The sequence below is a fragment of the Platichthys flesus genome, chromosome 4, assembly GCF_949316205.1.
Source record: "Platichthys flesus chromosome 4, fPlaFle2.1, whole genome shotgun sequence".
Classification (NCBI taxonomy): Eukaryota; Metazoa; Chordata; class Actinopteri; order Pleuronectiformes; family Pleuronectidae; genus Platichthys; species Platichthys flesus.
Window position 1 is genome coordinate 27,931,666 of NC_084948.1, and position 18,132 is coordinate 27,949,797.

The following is an 18,132-nucleotide window of genomic DNA, read 5'->3' on the forward strand; positions in this document are numbered from 1 at the left end:
GGTCCGCTCCACTCACCAACAAGGCACGAGGTCAACACATCGAAAAATCAACGTGCACACACATGCATACTTAAAACAACGTGCACACTGAAAACTACGTTAAGTTTCTTTAAAACTCGACACACGATACCCCATAATAACAAAGTGAAAAAGTTTGTTTAAACTTTTGCAAATTTATTAAAACTAAACAATGAAATATAACATGTACATAAGTATTCACAGCCTTTGCTTAACACTTTGTTGAAGCTCCTTTGGCAGCAGCTTCAGCCTCAAGTCTTATTGAGTCTGATGCTACAGCCTCTTCCTGGGCCGTGTCTCCATCCTTCCTGCAGGACCTCTCCAGCTCCATCAGTTTGGATGGGGAGCGGCGGTGCACAGCCTTTTCCAGATCCCTCCAGAGATGATCAGTCGGGTTCACGTCTTGGCCACTCAAGGACATTCACAGATTGGTCCCGAAGCCACTCCTTTGTTATCTTGGCTGTGTGCTTGGGGTCGTTGTCCTGTTGGGAGATGAACCCTCGCCCCAGTCTGAGGTCCAGAGCGCTCTGGAGCAGGTTTTCATCCAGGATGTCTCTGTGCATTGCTGCATTCATCTTCCCCTCGATCCTGATTAGTCTCCCAGTTCCTGCCTCTGAAAAACCTCCCACAGCATGATGCTGCCACCACCAGGCCTCGCTGGATGGTGGTGGCCAGGTGATGAGCGGTGCCTAGTTTCCTCCAGACATGACGCTTGGCATTCAGGCCAAAGAGTTCATCTTTGTTTCATCAGACCAGAGAGTTTGGTTTCTCATGGTCACAGTCCTTCAGGAGCCTTTCACTGAGGAGTGGCTTCCGTCTGGCCACTCCAGACAGGCCTGATCGGTGGAGTGCTGCAGAGATGGTTGTCCTTCTAGAAGGTTCTCCTCTCATCACAGTGCAACACTGGAGCTCTTTCAGAGGACCATCGGGTTCTTGGTCACCTCCCTGGCTAAGGCCCTTCCCCCCCGATCCCTCAGTTTGGCCAGACGGCCGGCTCTAGGAAGAGTCCTGGTGGTTCCAAACTTCTCCGTTAACGATGATGAGGCCACTGTGCTCATTCGGACCTTCAGTGCTGCAGAAACGTTCCTGAACGTTTCCCCAGATCTGTTCCTCGATACCATCCATCTCCCAGGTCTCATTGTGGTCTCCTTGTTATGTGTAGACTTTAATCCATTTGGGAAAAAGGCTGTAACATAACAAAATGTGGAGAAAGTTAGGTGCTGTGAATACTTTCCGGATGCACTGCACATGCACACTGAAAACAACGTGCACCTACACACACACACATGCACACTGAAAACAACGTGCACCTATACACACACACATGCACACTGAAAACAACGTGCACTTACACACACACACATGCACACTGAAAACAACGTGCACTTAAACACACACATGCACACTGAAAACAACGTGCACTTACACACACACATGCACACTGAAAACAACGTGCACATACACACACACACATGCACACTGAAAACAACGTGCACACACATGCACACTGAAAACAACGTGCACCTACACACAAATGCACACTTAAAACAACGTGCACTTAAACACACACATGCACACTGAAAACAACGTGCACTTACACACACATGCACACTGAAAACAATGTGCACACACATGCACACTGAAAACAACGTGCACCTACACACACATGCACACTCAAAACAACGTGCACACACATTAAAAACCAGATGCTCAGACGTTCTTCATACCACACTTTATTCGAGCTCATGTTAATGGCGTCTCTTTATTCTTGGAACTCTGACCTCTGTTCACAGAACTGCTGGTTCATCATCTGGAGAGCAGACATCAGATTACCCAGGAACATTGTTGCGTTTTGTTTCGTGAAGATTTCACACTGACGACAGGCGACCTCCGTCTGTGGAAGAGAAACAGCTGTTAGCAGAGTGGTTGGTTTTCAGTGTTACATTTCATTTAGCTGACGCTTTTATCCAAAACGACTCACAATACGTGCATCAACCCCGAGGGAACAAACCCAGAACAACAAGAATCAAGATAAACTTTCAAAATAAAGCAAAACTAAAAAGTGCTATAAGTAAGAGACATTTAAGTGCTACTAAAGTGTTGATTCAAAGTGTTATTCAAGGTGAAGTCGGAAGAGGTGAGTTTTTAGTTTGCGGTGGAAGATGTTTAAACTTTGTGATGTCCGGATGTCGATGTGGCGCTGGCTCCACCAATCAGCAGCCAGGACAGGAAACAGTCGTGATGTTGATGAGTGTTTATCAGTGAGGGAGCAACAAGCTGATTGGCTGAAGCAGAGCGCAGTGAGCGAGCTGGGGTGTAACGTTTGACCAGGACCAGAACCTGGATCAGAGCCTGGACCAGAACCTGCAACGCCCTCTGAGTGAGAAGGGGGCTTGTCCTCCTGATGTTGTGGACCATGAATCTACAGGAATGTGTTGTTGCAGTAATGTTGGCAGTAAGGGAGAGCTGGCTGTCGAGTGTTACGCCCAGGTTCCTAGCAGTCTGAGTGGGGGTTAACACGGAGTTGTCAAAGTTAAGCAGTAACAGTAGTTCAGTCTTGTCAAGGTTGATCTTCAGGTGGTGTTGAGACATCCACTGAGAGATGTCGGTCAGACAGGCAGTGATTCGTGCTGCTACCTGTGTTTCAGATCGGGGAAGAGACAGGATTAGTTGGGTGTCATCAGCATAGCTATGGTAGGAAAAGCCATGTGAGTGAATGACAGAGCCGAGGGAGTTGGTGTACAAAGAGAAGAGGAGGGGACCAAGGACAGAACCTTGAGGGACCTCAGTAGTGAGAGGACAAGGTTCAGACACAGATCCTCTCCAAGTTACTAGGTAAGTGTGGTCGTTGAGGTAGGGAGACAGCAGGGAGAGAGCAGAGCCTGAGACACCGAGGTCCTGAAGGGAGGAAATAAGGATCTGGTGGTCCACTGTGTCGAATGCAGCAGAGAGGTCTAGAAGGATGAGGACAGAGGAGAGAGAGGCTGCTCCAGCATTGTGAAGCTGCTGAGAGACAGCAAGGAGGGCAGTCTCAGTTGAGTGACCTTGAAACCAGACTGGTGAGGGTCAAGAAGCTTGTTCTGGTGGAGATAGGAGGAGAGCTGAATAAAGATCGCTCGCTCTAGAGTTTTGGAAACAAAGGGAAGAAGAGAGACAGGTCTGTAGTTATTTACTGCAGACGGGTCGGGGGGGGGGGGGGGGGGGTTCTCCAGGAGAGAGTTAGGGAAACAGCCAGTGGACAGGGAAGTGTTGATAAGATGGGTGAGAAAAAGAAGAAGGTGATGAGCGATAGACTGGAGAATGTGAGAGGGGTGGGGTCAAGGCGGCAGGTGGGCAGGCGGGCGGAGCTTACCAAGGTCAGAACTTGATTGGGAGACAGGGGTGGGGGGAAGAGGACAGCGATGTCCTTTTATTGAGACATCAACCCTCAAACACAAAACTTAACTGAAATTAAACTAAAAGAGAAAAACTTCATTAGAAATGTGGATCAGTTTCCTGCTTCCTGGGCTTCAGCCAAACGGCAGGACCGGGGAATAACTTCAGGGTGTTTCTTCTTATCAGCTTCTCATGATCACACACGTTTGTTCTTGGAAGTCAGAACGCGGCACAAGAAGCCTGAAGATATCACCTGACCGTTCGTGTCCTTCCAGGGAAAGGCTTCCTGGTGCAGGTTCTGGTCCAGGCTCTGGTCTAAGCTCTGGTCTAGGTTCTAGTCCAAACTCTGGTCTAAGCTCTGGTCCAGGTTCTGGTCTAAGCTCTGGTCCAGGTTCTGGTCCAAACTCTGGTCTAGGATCTGGTCCAGGTTCTGGTCCAAACTCTTGTCCAGGATCTGGTCCAGGTTCTGGTCCAAGCTGTTGTTCCAGGATCTGGTCCAGGTTCTAGTCATCTCACACCCAGACTACTGCCCCTCCCTCCTGGCAGGTCTACCTGCTGCTGCTATCCGACCTCTGCAGCTCATCCAGAAACCAGCAGCTCAACTGGTCTTTAACCCAAAGTCACTCACACTCCTCCGCTCCCTTCACTGGTTACCAGTGGCTGCATCCGCTTGAAGACACTAGTACTTGGTACCGTGCTGTGAGCGGATCGGGTCCAGTCTACATCCAGGACCTGGTCAAACCTCACAACCCGTCCACTCCGCTCTGCATCGGCCAATCAGCTGCTCCCTCACTGTGAGGCACAGCTGTCACTCAACAACATCTGGACTGCTTCCTGTCCCGGCTCCACATGGACATCAGGACAGGAAGTCCACACATCTTCCTCCAGACTAACGACACATCTCAAAGTTTAAACTAACAGTTGTCAGCTCTATCATGTCTTGTACTTATTGCACTTTGTAGTTTTGCTTCTTTTGAAGAAATTGTGATTTCTTGATTCTCTGGGTTTGTTCCCTCATGGTTGATGCACTGATGTGAGTCTGTCTGGATAAAAACAACATGTTAGACTACCTGGTTAAAAAACATTGCCAGTTTTTCCAGCTTGGCGTTAAGTTGGAGCTTTTCAGTTTGGACTCCAACACTTTTCAACTCGACACAGAGGACTTTGATTTCCTCAGCATAACACTTCAAGGTCGAGCTGGGGCATTTCTGTTGGAGAGAGAAAGAGAGAGAGAGTTTTTAACAATCTTTCATTTAAATCATGATTTTTTTCATCTCTCCAATACAGCAGAAACAAATAAAAACAGTTCAGTCAGATCATTTATACAAAGGAACCTACATGTCTCAGGTGAGCTGCTACCAAACCTTTAAAACACTTCACCATGTGGCTAGTTCAGCCAAACTTGAAGTCAACCAGGTTTAGTGTTTTAAACAGGAAGTTAACCAGGACTAGTGTTTCAAACAGGAAGTTAACCAGGACTAGTGTTTCAAACAGGAAGTTAACCAGGACTAGTGTTTCAAACAGGAAGTTAACCAGGACTAGTGTTTCAAACAGGAAGTTAACCAGGACTAGTGTTTCAAACAGGAAGTTAACCAGGACTAGTGTTGCTCGGTTTCTTTTGTGGTATTTAGGCCCAAAAACAACCAACGGGAGAAGTTCTCCCCCAGTGCCTCTGAACCACTGCTGCAGTGGGTTAAATAAAACCTCCAGTCGAGGAGAAGACACCTCTAGATGTTCCACAGTCTCCCTGTTTTTACAGAAACCACCGCAATGCAGAGGCTCAGCTAATGGAATTCATCTACGTGTGTGTGAGAGTGTAAATAATAAAAGAGATAAAAAGGAGGTGTAGAGGGCAGAGTGACGAAGGACGTTCATACCTGGGAATCTTCAGGGGTTGGGGTGTAGAGTCGAATGTCCCACAACTTCTGAGGACAAGAGAGCGTGAGCATGTCAACAGTCCCAAGAAACACAAGGTCAAGTGTATATAAAGAGGATCAGTGACTGTATATAAAGATGATCAGTGACTTTATATAAAGATGATCAGTGACTGTATATAAAGATGATCAGTGACTTTATATAAAGATGATCAGTGACTGTATATACAGATGATCAGTGACTGTATATAAAGAGGATCAGTGACTGTATATACAGATGATCAGTGACTGTATATTAAGATGATCAGTGACTGTATATAAAGATGATCAGTGACTGTATATAAAGATGATCAGTGACTTTATATAAAGATGATCAGTGACTGTATATACAGATGATCAGTGACTGTATATACAGATGATTAGTGACTGTATATTAAGAGGATCAGTGACTGTATATAAAGAGGATCAGTGACTGTATATTAAGAGGATCAGTGACTGTATATAAAGAGGATCTAAACTACTCTTTGTGTTGATGTGTATTTAAGTGTTCGTTCACATTCTCCTGAGGACAGATCGATTGTACAACATTTAAATGGAGCTGTATAATTTGTCAGCTGTAAAGCTGTGGTTATATAATAAAGCATGAGTCATGTTTGCGACTGTAATGTACAGTAAATCAGAACACCAGGAAAGTTCTGAGACCTTTACTCTGGCTCCTGGTCTGTCATGATCCTGATGTTGGTTCGAAAGCAAACCAGAGAAGCAGATGTTTTTGTGCTGTGTTTTTATGGTCTTGTGTTGCTTTTACAATTTGTCTTTCTGCCTTTTGTTGTTTTTATTGTTTACTTTCATTTTCAACATTAAGCACCTGTGACACTGCTTTGAAAGCTGCCATATGAATACGTTTCATTGTTGTCATCGATATTGAAAGGTAAGATCTTTAAATCAAAGCCTTGTGGTGGACATGTACGACACAAATGAACTTGTCTTCTTTCATAATGAATCTGGGCAGGATCAGATCTGACATTTGAAATGTTTCACTGTGACAGAGTGAATAGGAACCTACCACATCGGGGGCTTGGTTGATGAGCGTCTGGACCCGTGTGACGATGTCCTTAGTGCAGCGTCTGTGGGCTGCTTGTGTTTTCAGGGAGAGAAAACTGACAAAGCACAGAATCCCGAGAGCTGGCCCCCCTGTGACTGCTGAGGGGCCCTCGAGCAAGGCAGCAGCCTCCAGATCTGCTGCCTGGAGAACAGAGGGCAGTTTGGACAAAAAAGCCTTTTTCCGGTCTGAATGTGTTAAATCAAAACACATAGAGACACGTGAAGCTTGACTTTAAGGTCCCAAAGTGGACGAGAGCAGTGAAGTCCAGAGCAACAGGAGAAGGTCTCCTCTCTCAGGTTGAGTGAGAAGAAGAATGGAGGGATGGACAGACTCTCCTCTGTTACAATCCTCCTTTTACTCTCTCTCAGGGACCTCCTCTTTTCTCCTCCTCCTCCTTATCTGTCAGGTTCTCTTATCAAAGTTGTGCAGGAAGTGAAAGCTCAAAAAATCACCGGGACGCTCACCGTGTGTGTGTGGATGTGTGTGTGTGTGCGTGTGTGTGTGTGTGCGTGTGTGTGTGGGTGGATCCAACTTAACTATTATAACTGACAGTCCTGTCTTCACTCTGTCAATCTATCAACACTGATGGACTTCATAACCGCTGATGAGTCAGGGCCATGGGTTGGGTCTTGTTTTGTGGAGATATGCACCAGCACCTCATGCAAATTTGTATTTCTGTAGAAGCTGGTGCAGTAGCTGCTGATCGTAGATTCACATTGTGCAGCCCTGACAGTTGTATCATCATTGAACAAGCATCAGCCCACCATGACGCCCCCTGTAGGTCAGTGAGCTGCTGCTCTGAAGCCTCCCTGTCACGTCCTGTTCAGCGCCATCTGGGTTTTTGGAAACCAGAAGTAACCATATTTGGAGCAGCAGGGGTGGAGCCTGTCTGAGAGCCCGAGGTTACACCCACCTACACATGCTCCCAGTGTGATTGACAGTACTAGCTGTCAATCACACTGCGTTACCCCCCCCCCCCCCCCCCATACATCCGGTTATTTATGGTCTGTTTGATTCTTAATGATCAAAATGAACATCAGCTGTTTGAAGAAGACTTGAAACTCTTTGAATTTGATGTGAATCTGGATCAGGTCACGAATTTGAGAATAATTCATGAATCTTGATGAGAAGAATCCGACATGTTTTGTTCAGTGTGTGTGATTCGGTCCAGAACTGAATCTGAATGTGATTTCATAAGGAGACTGTTGGTGGAGGTCTGGTCGATGAGACGACAAAAACATTAGAGTCTCAAACCGAATGTAAAGTTTGTTTATTTTAAAACCCTAAACACACATTCATCCTTGTAACCATGATGACACTCACCCTCTGACCTTAAACTTCACAATGTTTTTGTTATTCAAAGAATAAAACACTGCCTTCTTTAGTTTCTTAAGCGTCAAGTAAGTAGCATCAAGTACAAGGTTCAGTTTTGAGAATTTGATGTGATTGACCCCCCCCCCCCCCCCCCCTTCTACAGTGGCCTCCAGGTAAACAAGTGACAGACCTTCTCTATACATTGTGTTTTCTGGGCTCCTGTAGAAACATGGCGGTGTAACATGGCAGACTCTGAGGAAGAGGAGCCGCTCCTGAAACTAAAGGGTTCATTTGAAAAATGCAATGCTTCTTGTTACCACGTGAATGAAAACATCTTTATGACGATTATATTTATTTTCGGCTGATAGATCCTCCTGAACTCCACAGGCTCGTCCCACAAATCAAAAACCTGAGGCTGTTTTATAAGAGCATGGTACATAATTGTCGACTGGTTTATTGCTACGTTTGTTCATTTCCACCTCGTTGACTTTCTTTTACAGCTTTTGAAAACCATGTGAATCAAAGATGAAAGGTTTCTGACGAACACGGTGACGACAGGAGAAAGTGAAGCAATGGAACTTCTGAGTACATCAATATGCAGCATTAAAAACACACACACATGGTTCAGCTTGGTCTGAAGCTAGAGGACAACTCAGCAGACACGTCATTTTACACACAAATGCACACACAAGTTTGTACTTAGCGAGGACCCTTATGGGAATAAAACATTCCCGAACCCCTTAACCATACCATTCAAAACTAATTAGAATGGTCCTTACAAAGATATCTATACAAATACACATACGCACACTCTCTCACACACACACTCTCACTCACAGACACACACACACGCACAGAAACACATGCACACACACACACACACACACACAAATGGTGAAAGCATGCACCCAGGAGCTGAGGACACATGTGCAAAATACCAACATTACTTTAAGGATAATAAGTGCCAAAGAGAATAAGACTAACTTCATAAATAATCAATAAAATAAAAAGAATGATTAAAATGGTTAAGAAGAAGAGATAATAATCACCAGAGTTATCACTGATTGTACACACTGACCTCAGATAACATTTTGCTCAATAGAATATAAAATAAAACAAAAACAGAGGAACAGTTAATAAAACACCAAGTCACCATGATTGCACACAGCACAGGTTGGAGACTGGACCTTCGATGTGTCTGTGTTGGATTAAAACTCAATGTTCTTCATCTCATTACATGTTAATATATTTTACAAAGAATGAATAATGACATGGAAATCCCTGTGGAAAGTCATTGCCCCTACGGAAACGTCCAGAGCTGTGAACAGGCTTGAAACTTGATCCAGATTCCACATCTACAGACTCTTCACACTCCAGGCTATCAGGGTTTTGGTGCTCGTCCAAGAAGATTACATCTCAAAGTCCCAGATTGCACAATACAGACCATGTTTGGGCAGAATGCAAATTCCTGAAAGATTGTCTGATAAGGTATGCAAACTTCAGCACTCAGTAGATCCCTCAGATGTTCTGACTCCCAAAGCACCTTTGCTATTTTCGAAAGATCCTTTTCACCATGATGGATTAGGGAAGTGTTTCAAGCTCAAGGTTCCAGTCCAGCCAGTGAATTCTGGTTTGGATCACTGACTATAAATCCAGCAGTTACACAACAATGTTTGTTGCTTAGTTGCCTCTCTACGGTTCAGGGCACACATTGAGTCATTTCTTTTTACTTTCCATTATCTTTTTTTTTTAAGGCCTTTCACAACCTCTTATAATTCTGAGGAAGAGGGGATTGCATGAGTGAATGTCCATTGATGCTTACTCTCCTCAACATCTGCCCTGGACCTGATCCTCCTCCAGCTCCAGTCCCGGCTCCGGCTCCAGCCCCGGTTCCGGTTCCGGCTCCGGCTCCACCCTGTAGGGTTTGGGTCAGGCTAACTTGGGCAGTACTGAACGAGGTTATTCGGCCACTTCCAGCGATCTGAAGGTTGACTGTGGTGGCGTAATTGCTCTTCAGGTTCCCAGTTTTGTGGGCAAAAGATAAGGGTGATGAATTCAGTGGCAAGGGGGAGTGGATTGGGAGCAAGGGGGAGTGGTTTGATGGTGCAGGGCGGGCTTCAGTGGCCATTTGGACCTGAGGTTGTGGTTTGACTTGGGATGGGCAGCTTTGGTATTGATGGGAGGTCAGTGGAGGGGAGGTCATACCTGAGGAGGACAGGGCCAAGCATGAGGAGGAGAGGGTTAGTTCGTGGGCGGGCCGGGAAACGTAGGCGCAGATGAGCTGGCTTCGACAGTTCCCGTATTCCAGCTCTGGGTCTCCCCATTCATTGTGGCTATCTGATGGAGTGGGAGAGTAGAGGACAGAAGGAGAGGATGTAGAGAGAGGAGAAGGAGGGGAGGTTATGGTAGCGGTAGTGTCACTTATATCAAGGTCATCAGTCCCATTATATCTGCTCGAAAGCTCCTGGACATCCGGCCAAGGCACACTGGTAAAATGCTGCCCACCAAGGGTGCCCTTCCCTGGGCTAAGTCTGCTGGGCGAAAGAGGGGATTGAAGCCCAGGTTGGGGGCTGAGGCAGGGTGGTGAGCTGTTGTATGAGGACCATCCACTCCTTGGACTAGGTGGACAGGACTCCTGCTGGTCAAAGGACCCTCGTTCACTTCCACCGAAACCAAAGGACCTGCGACCGCTCTCAGTCCAGGAGCGACGCAGTCCACTGGAGCTGCTCCGCACTGGGCTCGGAGGTCTGTCGGCCAAGTTGGAGGAGAAAGATCTACGGAGGGTTTGGGAGGTCATTCGGGGCCCAGTGGGACAGGGGCCAGACGGGGAGGGGGCTCTGGAACTTTGTAGTGGAACTGGTGAGGAAGTGAACATTGATGAGGAAGACAAGGGTGATGAAGGAGAAGAAGCAGAAGCAAATCTGGGGTTTCTCGGTTGAGGCGCTGCAACATTATTAGTCCACACATTCACTGACACACCAATAGGTGGTGGGGAAAGTATACGGGGGCTCAGACATGAGGAGGATGTGGGTAGCTCTAAAGTTAGGCCTAGTGGATTATGGTAACTTGTACCCCCTGCTCTTGTGCTCCGGGGGTGAGGAGGTTTGTTTGCCATGGGGGAGGAGTAGTTATGTTGAGGAGGTGGGGAGTAGAGCCGAGTAAACAGAGCAGGGGCTGGGGTCGGAGATGGGGATTGAACCCGTGAGCTTGGTTCAGATGCAGAAAAAGGCTGAGCTACCCGGTTGTGTGACCCTGACCAGAGAAAATCATGTGTTTGTTGCATTACTGTGGAATTAGTGCTCTGATTAGCTAAAGGAGCTTTCTGTGGACTTCCTGACCAGCCCCCATTATTATCAGCACCACTAATGCCACTGCTGGTATAACTTGGGTTGCTGGTCACTGTGGTTAAACCCGCTAACTTGTTGTTATTGTTGTTGTTTCCATTCTGCAGTGAATCCACTTGTGACTGAAGGAATGAAGGATGGACGGAAGTAGAAGAAGAGTGGGTAGATTGATAATGGACCATACTCGTAGATGGGGAAGGAGACTGGTGTGAGAGAGAATGAGGAGGCAAGTGAGGGGACAGAGAAGGACAAGAGGACTGGAGAGAGGACGGTGGACATCTTGGATGCTGGTACCCATCCTTGTTGCACCCTGGTTTGACATAAGCAGGTGTACTGGAACCTTGATGACTGGGAGGGAGTCCAGGAGAAGGGGAACGCTGTCGTAGATGAGCAGAGGGTAAGGATGGAGTGGAGGAGGGCCTTTGATTTACTGACTTCATGGGTGGGGCTTGTTGCCGGACAGTGTTCTTCTTTGCCATACTCTGACTTATAGACTGACTGATGCAGGAGGCCGCTAATGACCTGGTAAATGTAGAGGAGGAAGCAATGGGGGAGGAGCAGAGGGAAGAGGACGATGTAGGGGAGGAAGGAAGGCCTGCTCTTACTAATGAAGACCTCCCTGAAGAAGAAGAAGAAGAAGAAGAAGAGGAAGAGGAGGAGGAGGTGAAAGCAGTTGGTGCTGGAGATGAGGCAGGTGGGACTCTTGTGGAGGAAACCCTGCCAGAAGAGGGAGTAGGGGATAAACAGGAAAGGGCGTCGGAGAACATGTTCGGGGAGGTGAAGCCATCTACAGAGACACTGGTTGGAGAAGGTGCTGGAACGACCCTGAATGTTGAGGAGCAAGGAGGAGCTCGCACAGCAGAAGAGGAGGTGGGGCAGTTTCTAACAGGAGAAGGAGAGGAGGGTCTGAATCTAGGTCTGAAGGCTGAAGGGGCTGTGGAGAGCTCTGTGTCATAGGTATGGGTAGCGATGGCTTGGTTGGGTCGCTCCACCAGGCTGGTTGTCCCGGAGGAGGGTCTGGACGGTGGACGAGTGAGGTCCTGCTGGTGTTGTTCCCTGGAGGGGACAGAGAAGCACAGATCAAAATGAAAGGAGTGCAATGATCTCTCCTTTCAAGCCAGGAACTTGACCTACCAAGTGATACAAGGGTAAACTCATGGGGTAGATATCATGTGGGAACTATTTCCCTTTGCTCTGTACCAGGGGCACCACACAGCAAATCTGAAATGTCTGACATTCTAAACAGAGAGTTCTCAGTGTATTTACATTTTGAGCTCAGAGAGGGCGTGGCTCCACTTGGAGTAACACTGTCCTCTGACGTCAGCTTCATTGGTTTTGAAAAATCATGAAATCTATGTTTATTACATCTTATAACTCTTAATACCTCATCATTTTTTTATATTAAAACAAAGAACAACACAAAGAGTGTAACAGACACACACAACCAGAGATAAGTCTGAAGGCAAATTCCCAGCTGACTCTTCTCACACCCCCTCAACAAAGTCCTCGGCCACGCTTGACCTGGATTCAACTTTCTGTTGTGAATTCTCTTGAGCCGTGTAAATGGCGGCTCCTGGTGGACACAAACGGTTCTACCAGACCAAGACAGCAAACTGGGCACAGGTGAATTTCAGCCATAAGGCCTCCACACACCCGAGCCTCTGACTTCCTGCCATGGAACACAGAATGTTGTATTCATCATTATTTATCTGCACTATCTTTGATTAATGTGCTAATTTGAGTTCCTTATTAGTATCCATTTTAGATATTTTATAGTATTTCATTTTGTTGAGGATATTCATTGATGTGTTTAGTTCATAATTATGTTTGATTGATTGTACTGCAGACACCATGGCTTGGATAAATAAACTTTGAACTCCCGTTACACAAGAAAGTTTGATTTAATCCAGAACACATGTAGATAACAGCCTGATCTGAACGTCATTACACCTTTAAACACCATTAATCAGATAATGAGCTGAAGAAGACAGCTCAGCACTTTAGTGCTAGGATCAGTTTTCTGTGGTTGTGTAATTAAAAAAACTATTCTGCTCTAACTGATAGTAGAAGTTATTGATTAATTTGAATCTGTAGGTCACAGGCCACTTTCTCTTCAAACGTTTTATGATTGAACCTGCTATAAACATACCTGTATTCACATGGAGTGTTGCTACTGACACTCCAGGAGTTAGACTGAGCCTGTGCACCCACAGTGGTGGGTAAGTCTGGTGCCCTCTGGCTGGTGAAGGTTGGTATACAGTCTGTAGACGGCACTGATGGAGAGCGCCATGGCCTCGGTGCTGCTCCTGCTCCTGCTTTGAGATCCTCTTGGGTTTCTGGGAATGCATGACTAGAAGCCACAGAGGGGTCAAAGGTTAAGTGCAAAGGCTGACGCAGAGGAGCTGGAACAACGAGTTCTCTTGAGGCTCGGCTGCAAGCCGGCTCTTCTGAAAAGATCAGCGTTGACCCCTGTAGAATCTTCCTGCTTTGTGATGAAGAATTTAAAGTATTATTTGTCTCATTTGGTTTCATCTGATTGCTTGGCAGCTCATCTATCTTTGGCGCCCCAGAGGTCCCCGGTGAAGTGTACTGTTCCTCCTGAGGGGTGGGCTGCTGTCCTAGGTGAGGCACCATGGAGCCCTGGTCCTCTGCAGGAGACAGGCTCTGAGCAGATGCTACTCCGAGGACCGGCTCCCCTGGCGATGCCTCTCTGTCCATGATCTTTGTGCAAACCAAGTGTTCAGGCCCGGTATGAAGACTCGGCACATCCTCGGTGTCTGAACGCCCTGTGGGGACTTTGCATTCTGGTGTTTCGTTATCTTGAGTCGCTGGTGTGTCCTGATAATATTTGTGTGCTGTCATGATGTTTACAAATGTTGAGTCTTCTCTGATGGAGTAACCAGGGTGTCCAGCACTCTGCTCCAACCTGCAGAAAACCACAAGGGGAATGAAACAGTGACACAGGTTCTGTTGCTCTGATCACAGTTTCATTGTCACATCATCGAGCTATTTATCCATAAAATATTATCCACTCACCCGTCTTTTCTGTCCCTCACTTCAGTATCTGTTTGAAACTCTCTGTTTTGATCCAGGGCTCCTCCTCTTCCTGGGGGAGCAGAGAGGCCCCTGAATTCGGTGACGCTACAATCCAAGGTCCTGGTGGAAGTCAAGGGGTTGTTCGGGGCAGAGCAGCAGAAAGAAGGGCTCTGATCCTCAGGTTGTGCACTGAGGCGCTGTCTGGATCCTGGAGAAGCCTCTTGGGCTTGACTGGATGATTGATCTCTTAGTCCAGTGGATTGATTTTCCTCAGGGGAGGTGGAAGTCGGACAGTTGACGCCCAACCGAGAGTCTCTTTCTCTGGTCAAGGCGAAGATAAAGTCCCTGGGCCTGGAGAGGGTGAATTCATGTGTCTGGTGGTGACAGGCAGAGGTCGTCGTCCCCTGGAAATCTAGAAGAGAACAGAAAACAAGGGTTATAATAACCATGTAGCAGTGTCACACTCGGGCTGATGGTGATATATTTTGATAAATCGTAGGACCACTTTACCATTTGTCAGACTCTGAGCTCTCCTCATCATTCTCTCTTCCTGCATCCTCTGGTTCTCCATGTTCATGGTCTGGTTCTGGCTGCAGAGCTTTGTCTGGTTTTGGAAATGTGTTGGCTGTTCCCTCGATTGTGTTGTGGTGTTGCTCAGATTTTTGGTCGCAGACTGGGTATGGGTTCCAGTTTGGGTTTCTGATTGATTGATTTCCATTTGGTGTTTCGGTTGCTGCCTGCACTGAGCTGGGATTTGTTTTTGAGTCTGGGATTGAACCTGTTGCTGGCTCCTAGTGTGGGTCTGAGTAGAGTGTCCAGTCAGGGTACCTGAGCCCCATGATTGGTTCCATACCCCAAAGGCGCGTTTCTGATGCAACGGGACCTTCATGGTGCTGGCTTTGGCGCTGTACATACTAGCCAGTGTTTGGACCTTGCTCAGAATACGCTCTGAGTTTTCTATCAATACGGAGTCCGCCACTGGACTGGACTCAAATAATCCCAAACCGGCTACATCCGATCCCATGCCCTCAAACAAGGCCCGGTTAGCGGTGACGATCCTGGAGTGGCGGGACCATCCACACACTTTTATCTGACTGGGAAGACCCTCTAGGTTTCTGCTGGTCTTGGCCTGCTCTCTGTGTTTGGATGAGCTCCAGTGGGACTGAGCTCTGGTCTCAGTTTTCAGACATTGTTCTGTACGTGAAGGTGAAGATGGCTCTTCGCCGCCTTCTTTTGATTCTATCGAGACAGTTTTTTCACAACTGCTGATCACAGCTTGGTTTTCGGGACAGGTGGTTTCGTCTGGTTTGGAAACTGATGGTCCTTCTCCTCGCAGTGAATGTCCATCTTGCTTCCCAGTAGCCACAACACTTGTCTTTCCCTCCTGCTTATCCCACAGATCTTCTTCTTCCAACAGTCCACTGCAGAAATTTCCATTTTTGTCCTGTGCCTCACTCTCTTCTCCAGCCGGATGGTTCTGCTGTAGAGTCTCGCCAACTTGGTCTGGGGTCTCCTGGTCCTGCATCACAGTAGAGGTTGGTGTCTCCATCGGTCTGTCTGCATCAGAATCCAGGGAGCTGATTGGTTTATCTGCCTGTCCATCACCCTCTCCATCAGCTGAGATAGGAGTTGGGGACGAGGTGGGACCATTGATGAAACAGGGATCCGTCTCTCCATAAGTCTCTCCATTGATCGTTTCAGACATGGATTGTCCACTCTCTGGCTCCCCCTGGTGTCCACTCACATCTAAGCGTGATATAGACTTCTTCACCAAGCCGGATGGGATTTGTGAGAAACTGTTCCGCCTTCTTGTTGCCACTCGTTCTGCCTGCTCCTCTTCCTCCTCTGCCAACTCCTCCTCGGCCTCGGCGGCTGCCTCGTAGTAACTCCGGATCTTTTCGATGATCTTCTTGTCTCGTTTGGTCAGGTGGGAGCCTCTTGTGGGCGGCTGACATCTCTGGATGGGCTGAAGGAGGAGATCTGAACTTTGCGAGGAGGTTGTGACCTCGTTCTTTGCCTCCTCAGTGGGTGAGTTACAGCTGCATCCGCTCTCTCTCTTTTCTTCTGCTGAGGCGGAGGGATGAAGATCAGATCCTGGAGCAGGGCTGACATCCTCCTCCTCATCCAAAGCTTTATTCTCATCTTTGACTGTTTCTAAACCTTCTCCTTGTTTCTCTTCATCTGCCTCCACTACCATTTCAACTTCACTTGGGGCATCTGGAATTTCTTTGAGCTCAGTCTTATTTTCAAGTCTAATTTCATCCGCAGAGCCCCCGGTCAAACTGTGGAGGGCGCTGTCCTCCTCCCCTACTGGGCTTCCCCTCTCCTCCGGCCCTGAGGTCCTCTGCACTGGGCTGGAGGGGCAGGCGGCTGGGGGCAGTGGGCAGGTGAAGTTGGTCTGGTAAGCTGGAGTCGGACTCTCCTTGAGCTCCTCCAGGACCTGCTCCTGGAGGAGAAATAAGAGAGCGTTTTAAAATGAGTCTCATAAACTGAGCATCTCCATCGCCCTCCGGTGGCTGGCTGCACTACTTTAGCTTATAAACCGGTTTATACTAGTTTATAAACCCTGTCTCCTCCAAGTCAGCAGATGGGACATTGAAGTAGATGTTGAATAAATGTTTGTTAAAGACATTTTCTGTCATTTGATGATATAAAAACAAGCTGAGATGTGATGATTGACAGCTGAGCATGACTCCTGATTGGTTGAGAGCGTGAATAGGCCTAAACAGATTAACTCCAAATGACGACATCAGTGCAACATGGCTGGCTTCATTTCTGGACCTTAGCTTATTAATAAATCGATTCTAAGTTGTGTCCTATTACAAATCTTGTTGAAGGCAAACAGATTTTTAGTCTCTTATGTAAGATATAGTTTAAAGTGGCTTTGTACCGTTGTGTCAGTGCGAATGGAGGCGAGTCCCTCCCTGGCTCTGCTCTGGTTGATGAACTCCAGGATCTCCTCGGTGATGGACAGAGTAGGAGCAGCAATAAGTGACGTCAACTCCTCTTCTTCCTCTTCCTGATCATCACAACAAAACAGTAAAGATGGAATTTGTTGTGTGTTAAAACTGAGTCATTGAACTTCTTTCCATGTTTAAACCAAAACAATTTACAGGCTGAGTATTTTTCAAAAGTCCTATTTAAAGATTAAATTCTGTAGAATAGAAATTGTGATGCTTAAACCCAGAGATTCGACCCTATAGATGTTATTCCCTCATCAGGTCACAGTAAAATACCTTTTCCTTGTTTTTACGTGGCAGCTGTTCTGACAGTTCAGCCTCCACCTCGATGACAGAGGAAGCCAGCGTGCTGCTGCTGCCGGCCGAGCCCCGAGCGTCGGCCTGGCTCAGCTCGCCCTCGCTGCCGGCCGGCTGCAAGACACCACCACACCAGTCAGTGTGTAGATCCTTGTGTTGTGATATTACAAGAAATGACTCTCTTCTCGGCTTAGTGCGTGTTTACATGCGTGTTTGTGTTTATACGTTTGTGTGAGTGCGTTTATAAGTCCAGTTAAATCCAGTTGTTCATCAGATAACGACACAACACTTTGTGCAGTGGACAGAATCCTGCTGGATCTTCACTGGAGCGTTCACCTGAGAACTTACCTTCAAGGCTGTAGGAGTCCCCAGGCGTGAAGGAGTCGATGGTCAGCGAGGTAGAAGAAGAAGAAGAAGAAGAAGAAGAAGAAGAAGAAGAAGAAGAAGAAGAAGAAGAAGAAGAAGAAGAAGAAGAAGAAGAGGAGGAAGAAGAAGTCAAAATCAAAACTCTGCATTAACTGTTCAGACATAATCAAATATAAAATAATCCTAGTGATGTTTTCACTGTTTGTTTCATTCAAATTGTACAAATTGTTGTTTTCTTGACTCTAGAAAAGGCCTTTTATATCTATATACTTTATATTTATATACTTTATATCTATATACTTTATATTTATATACTTTATATTTATATACTTTATATCTATATACTTTATATTTATATACTTTATATTTATATACTTTATATCTATATACTTTATATTTATATACTTTATATTTATATACTTTATATCTATATACTTTATATC

The 18,132-nt window shown here is 46.6% G+C and overlaps 3 protein-coding genes across 4 annotated transcripts in view; all 3 read right to left on the reverse strand.

The window, feature by feature from the left end:
- Positions 1–69: 69 nt before the first annotated feature.
- Positions 70–6,678, reverse strand: il15l (interleukin 15, like). Of its 2 annotated transcripts, none has more exons than XM_062385757.1 (5): positions 6,334–6,678; positions 5,271–5,315; positions 4,464–4,601; positions 1,800–1,912; positions 70–1,204 (listed from the first exon to the last, which is right to left on the reverse strand). In XM_062385757.1, the coding sequence occupies exons 1-5, from the start codon at positions 6,580–6,582 to the stop codon at positions 1,171–1,173; spliced, it is 579 nt and encodes a 192-aa protein (XP_062241741.1). In that variant the 5' UTR covers positions 6,583–6,678; the 3' UTR covers positions 70–1,170. The 2 variants fall into 2 exon arrangements, with proteins under 2 accessions (XP_062241741.1, XP_062241740.1); XM_062385756.1 differs by having other exon boundaries at positions 5,271–5,318.
- A 1,426-nt stretch (positions 6,679–8,104) lies between these two features.
- On the reverse strand, positions 8,105–17,761 carry LOC133951800 (mucin-2-like). The gene is made up of 6 exons (XM_062385976.1): positions 17,303–17,761; positions 16,957–17,085; positions 14,577–16,512; positions 14,067–14,478; positions 13,180–13,956; positions 8,105–12,086 (listed from the first exon to the last, which is right to left on the reverse strand). The coding sequence occupies exons 3-6, from the start codon at positions 16,261–16,263 to the stop codon at positions 9,446–9,448; spliced, it is 5,517 nt and encodes a 1,838-aa protein (XP_062241960.1). The 5' UTR covers positions 16,264–16,512; positions 16,957–17,085; positions 17,303–17,761; the 3' UTR covers positions 8,105–9,445.
- plekhg2 (pleckstrin homology domain containing, family G (with RhoGef domain) member 2) overlaps positions 16,325–18,132 on the reverse strand; it is a 32,909-nt gene continuing 31,101 nt past the window's right edge. The window contains exons 16-19 of the mRNA XM_062385344.1: positions 17,672–17,679; positions 17,303–17,437; positions 16,971–17,085; positions 16,325–16,512 (exon numbers count right to left, since the gene is read on the reverse strand). Coding sequence (XP_062241328.1) covers positions 16,325–16,512; positions 16,971–17,085; positions 17,303–17,437; positions 17,672–17,679 — 446 coding nt within the window. The remainder of the gene's footprint in view (positions 16,513–16,970; positions 17,086–17,302; positions 17,438–17,671; positions 17,680–18,132) is intronic.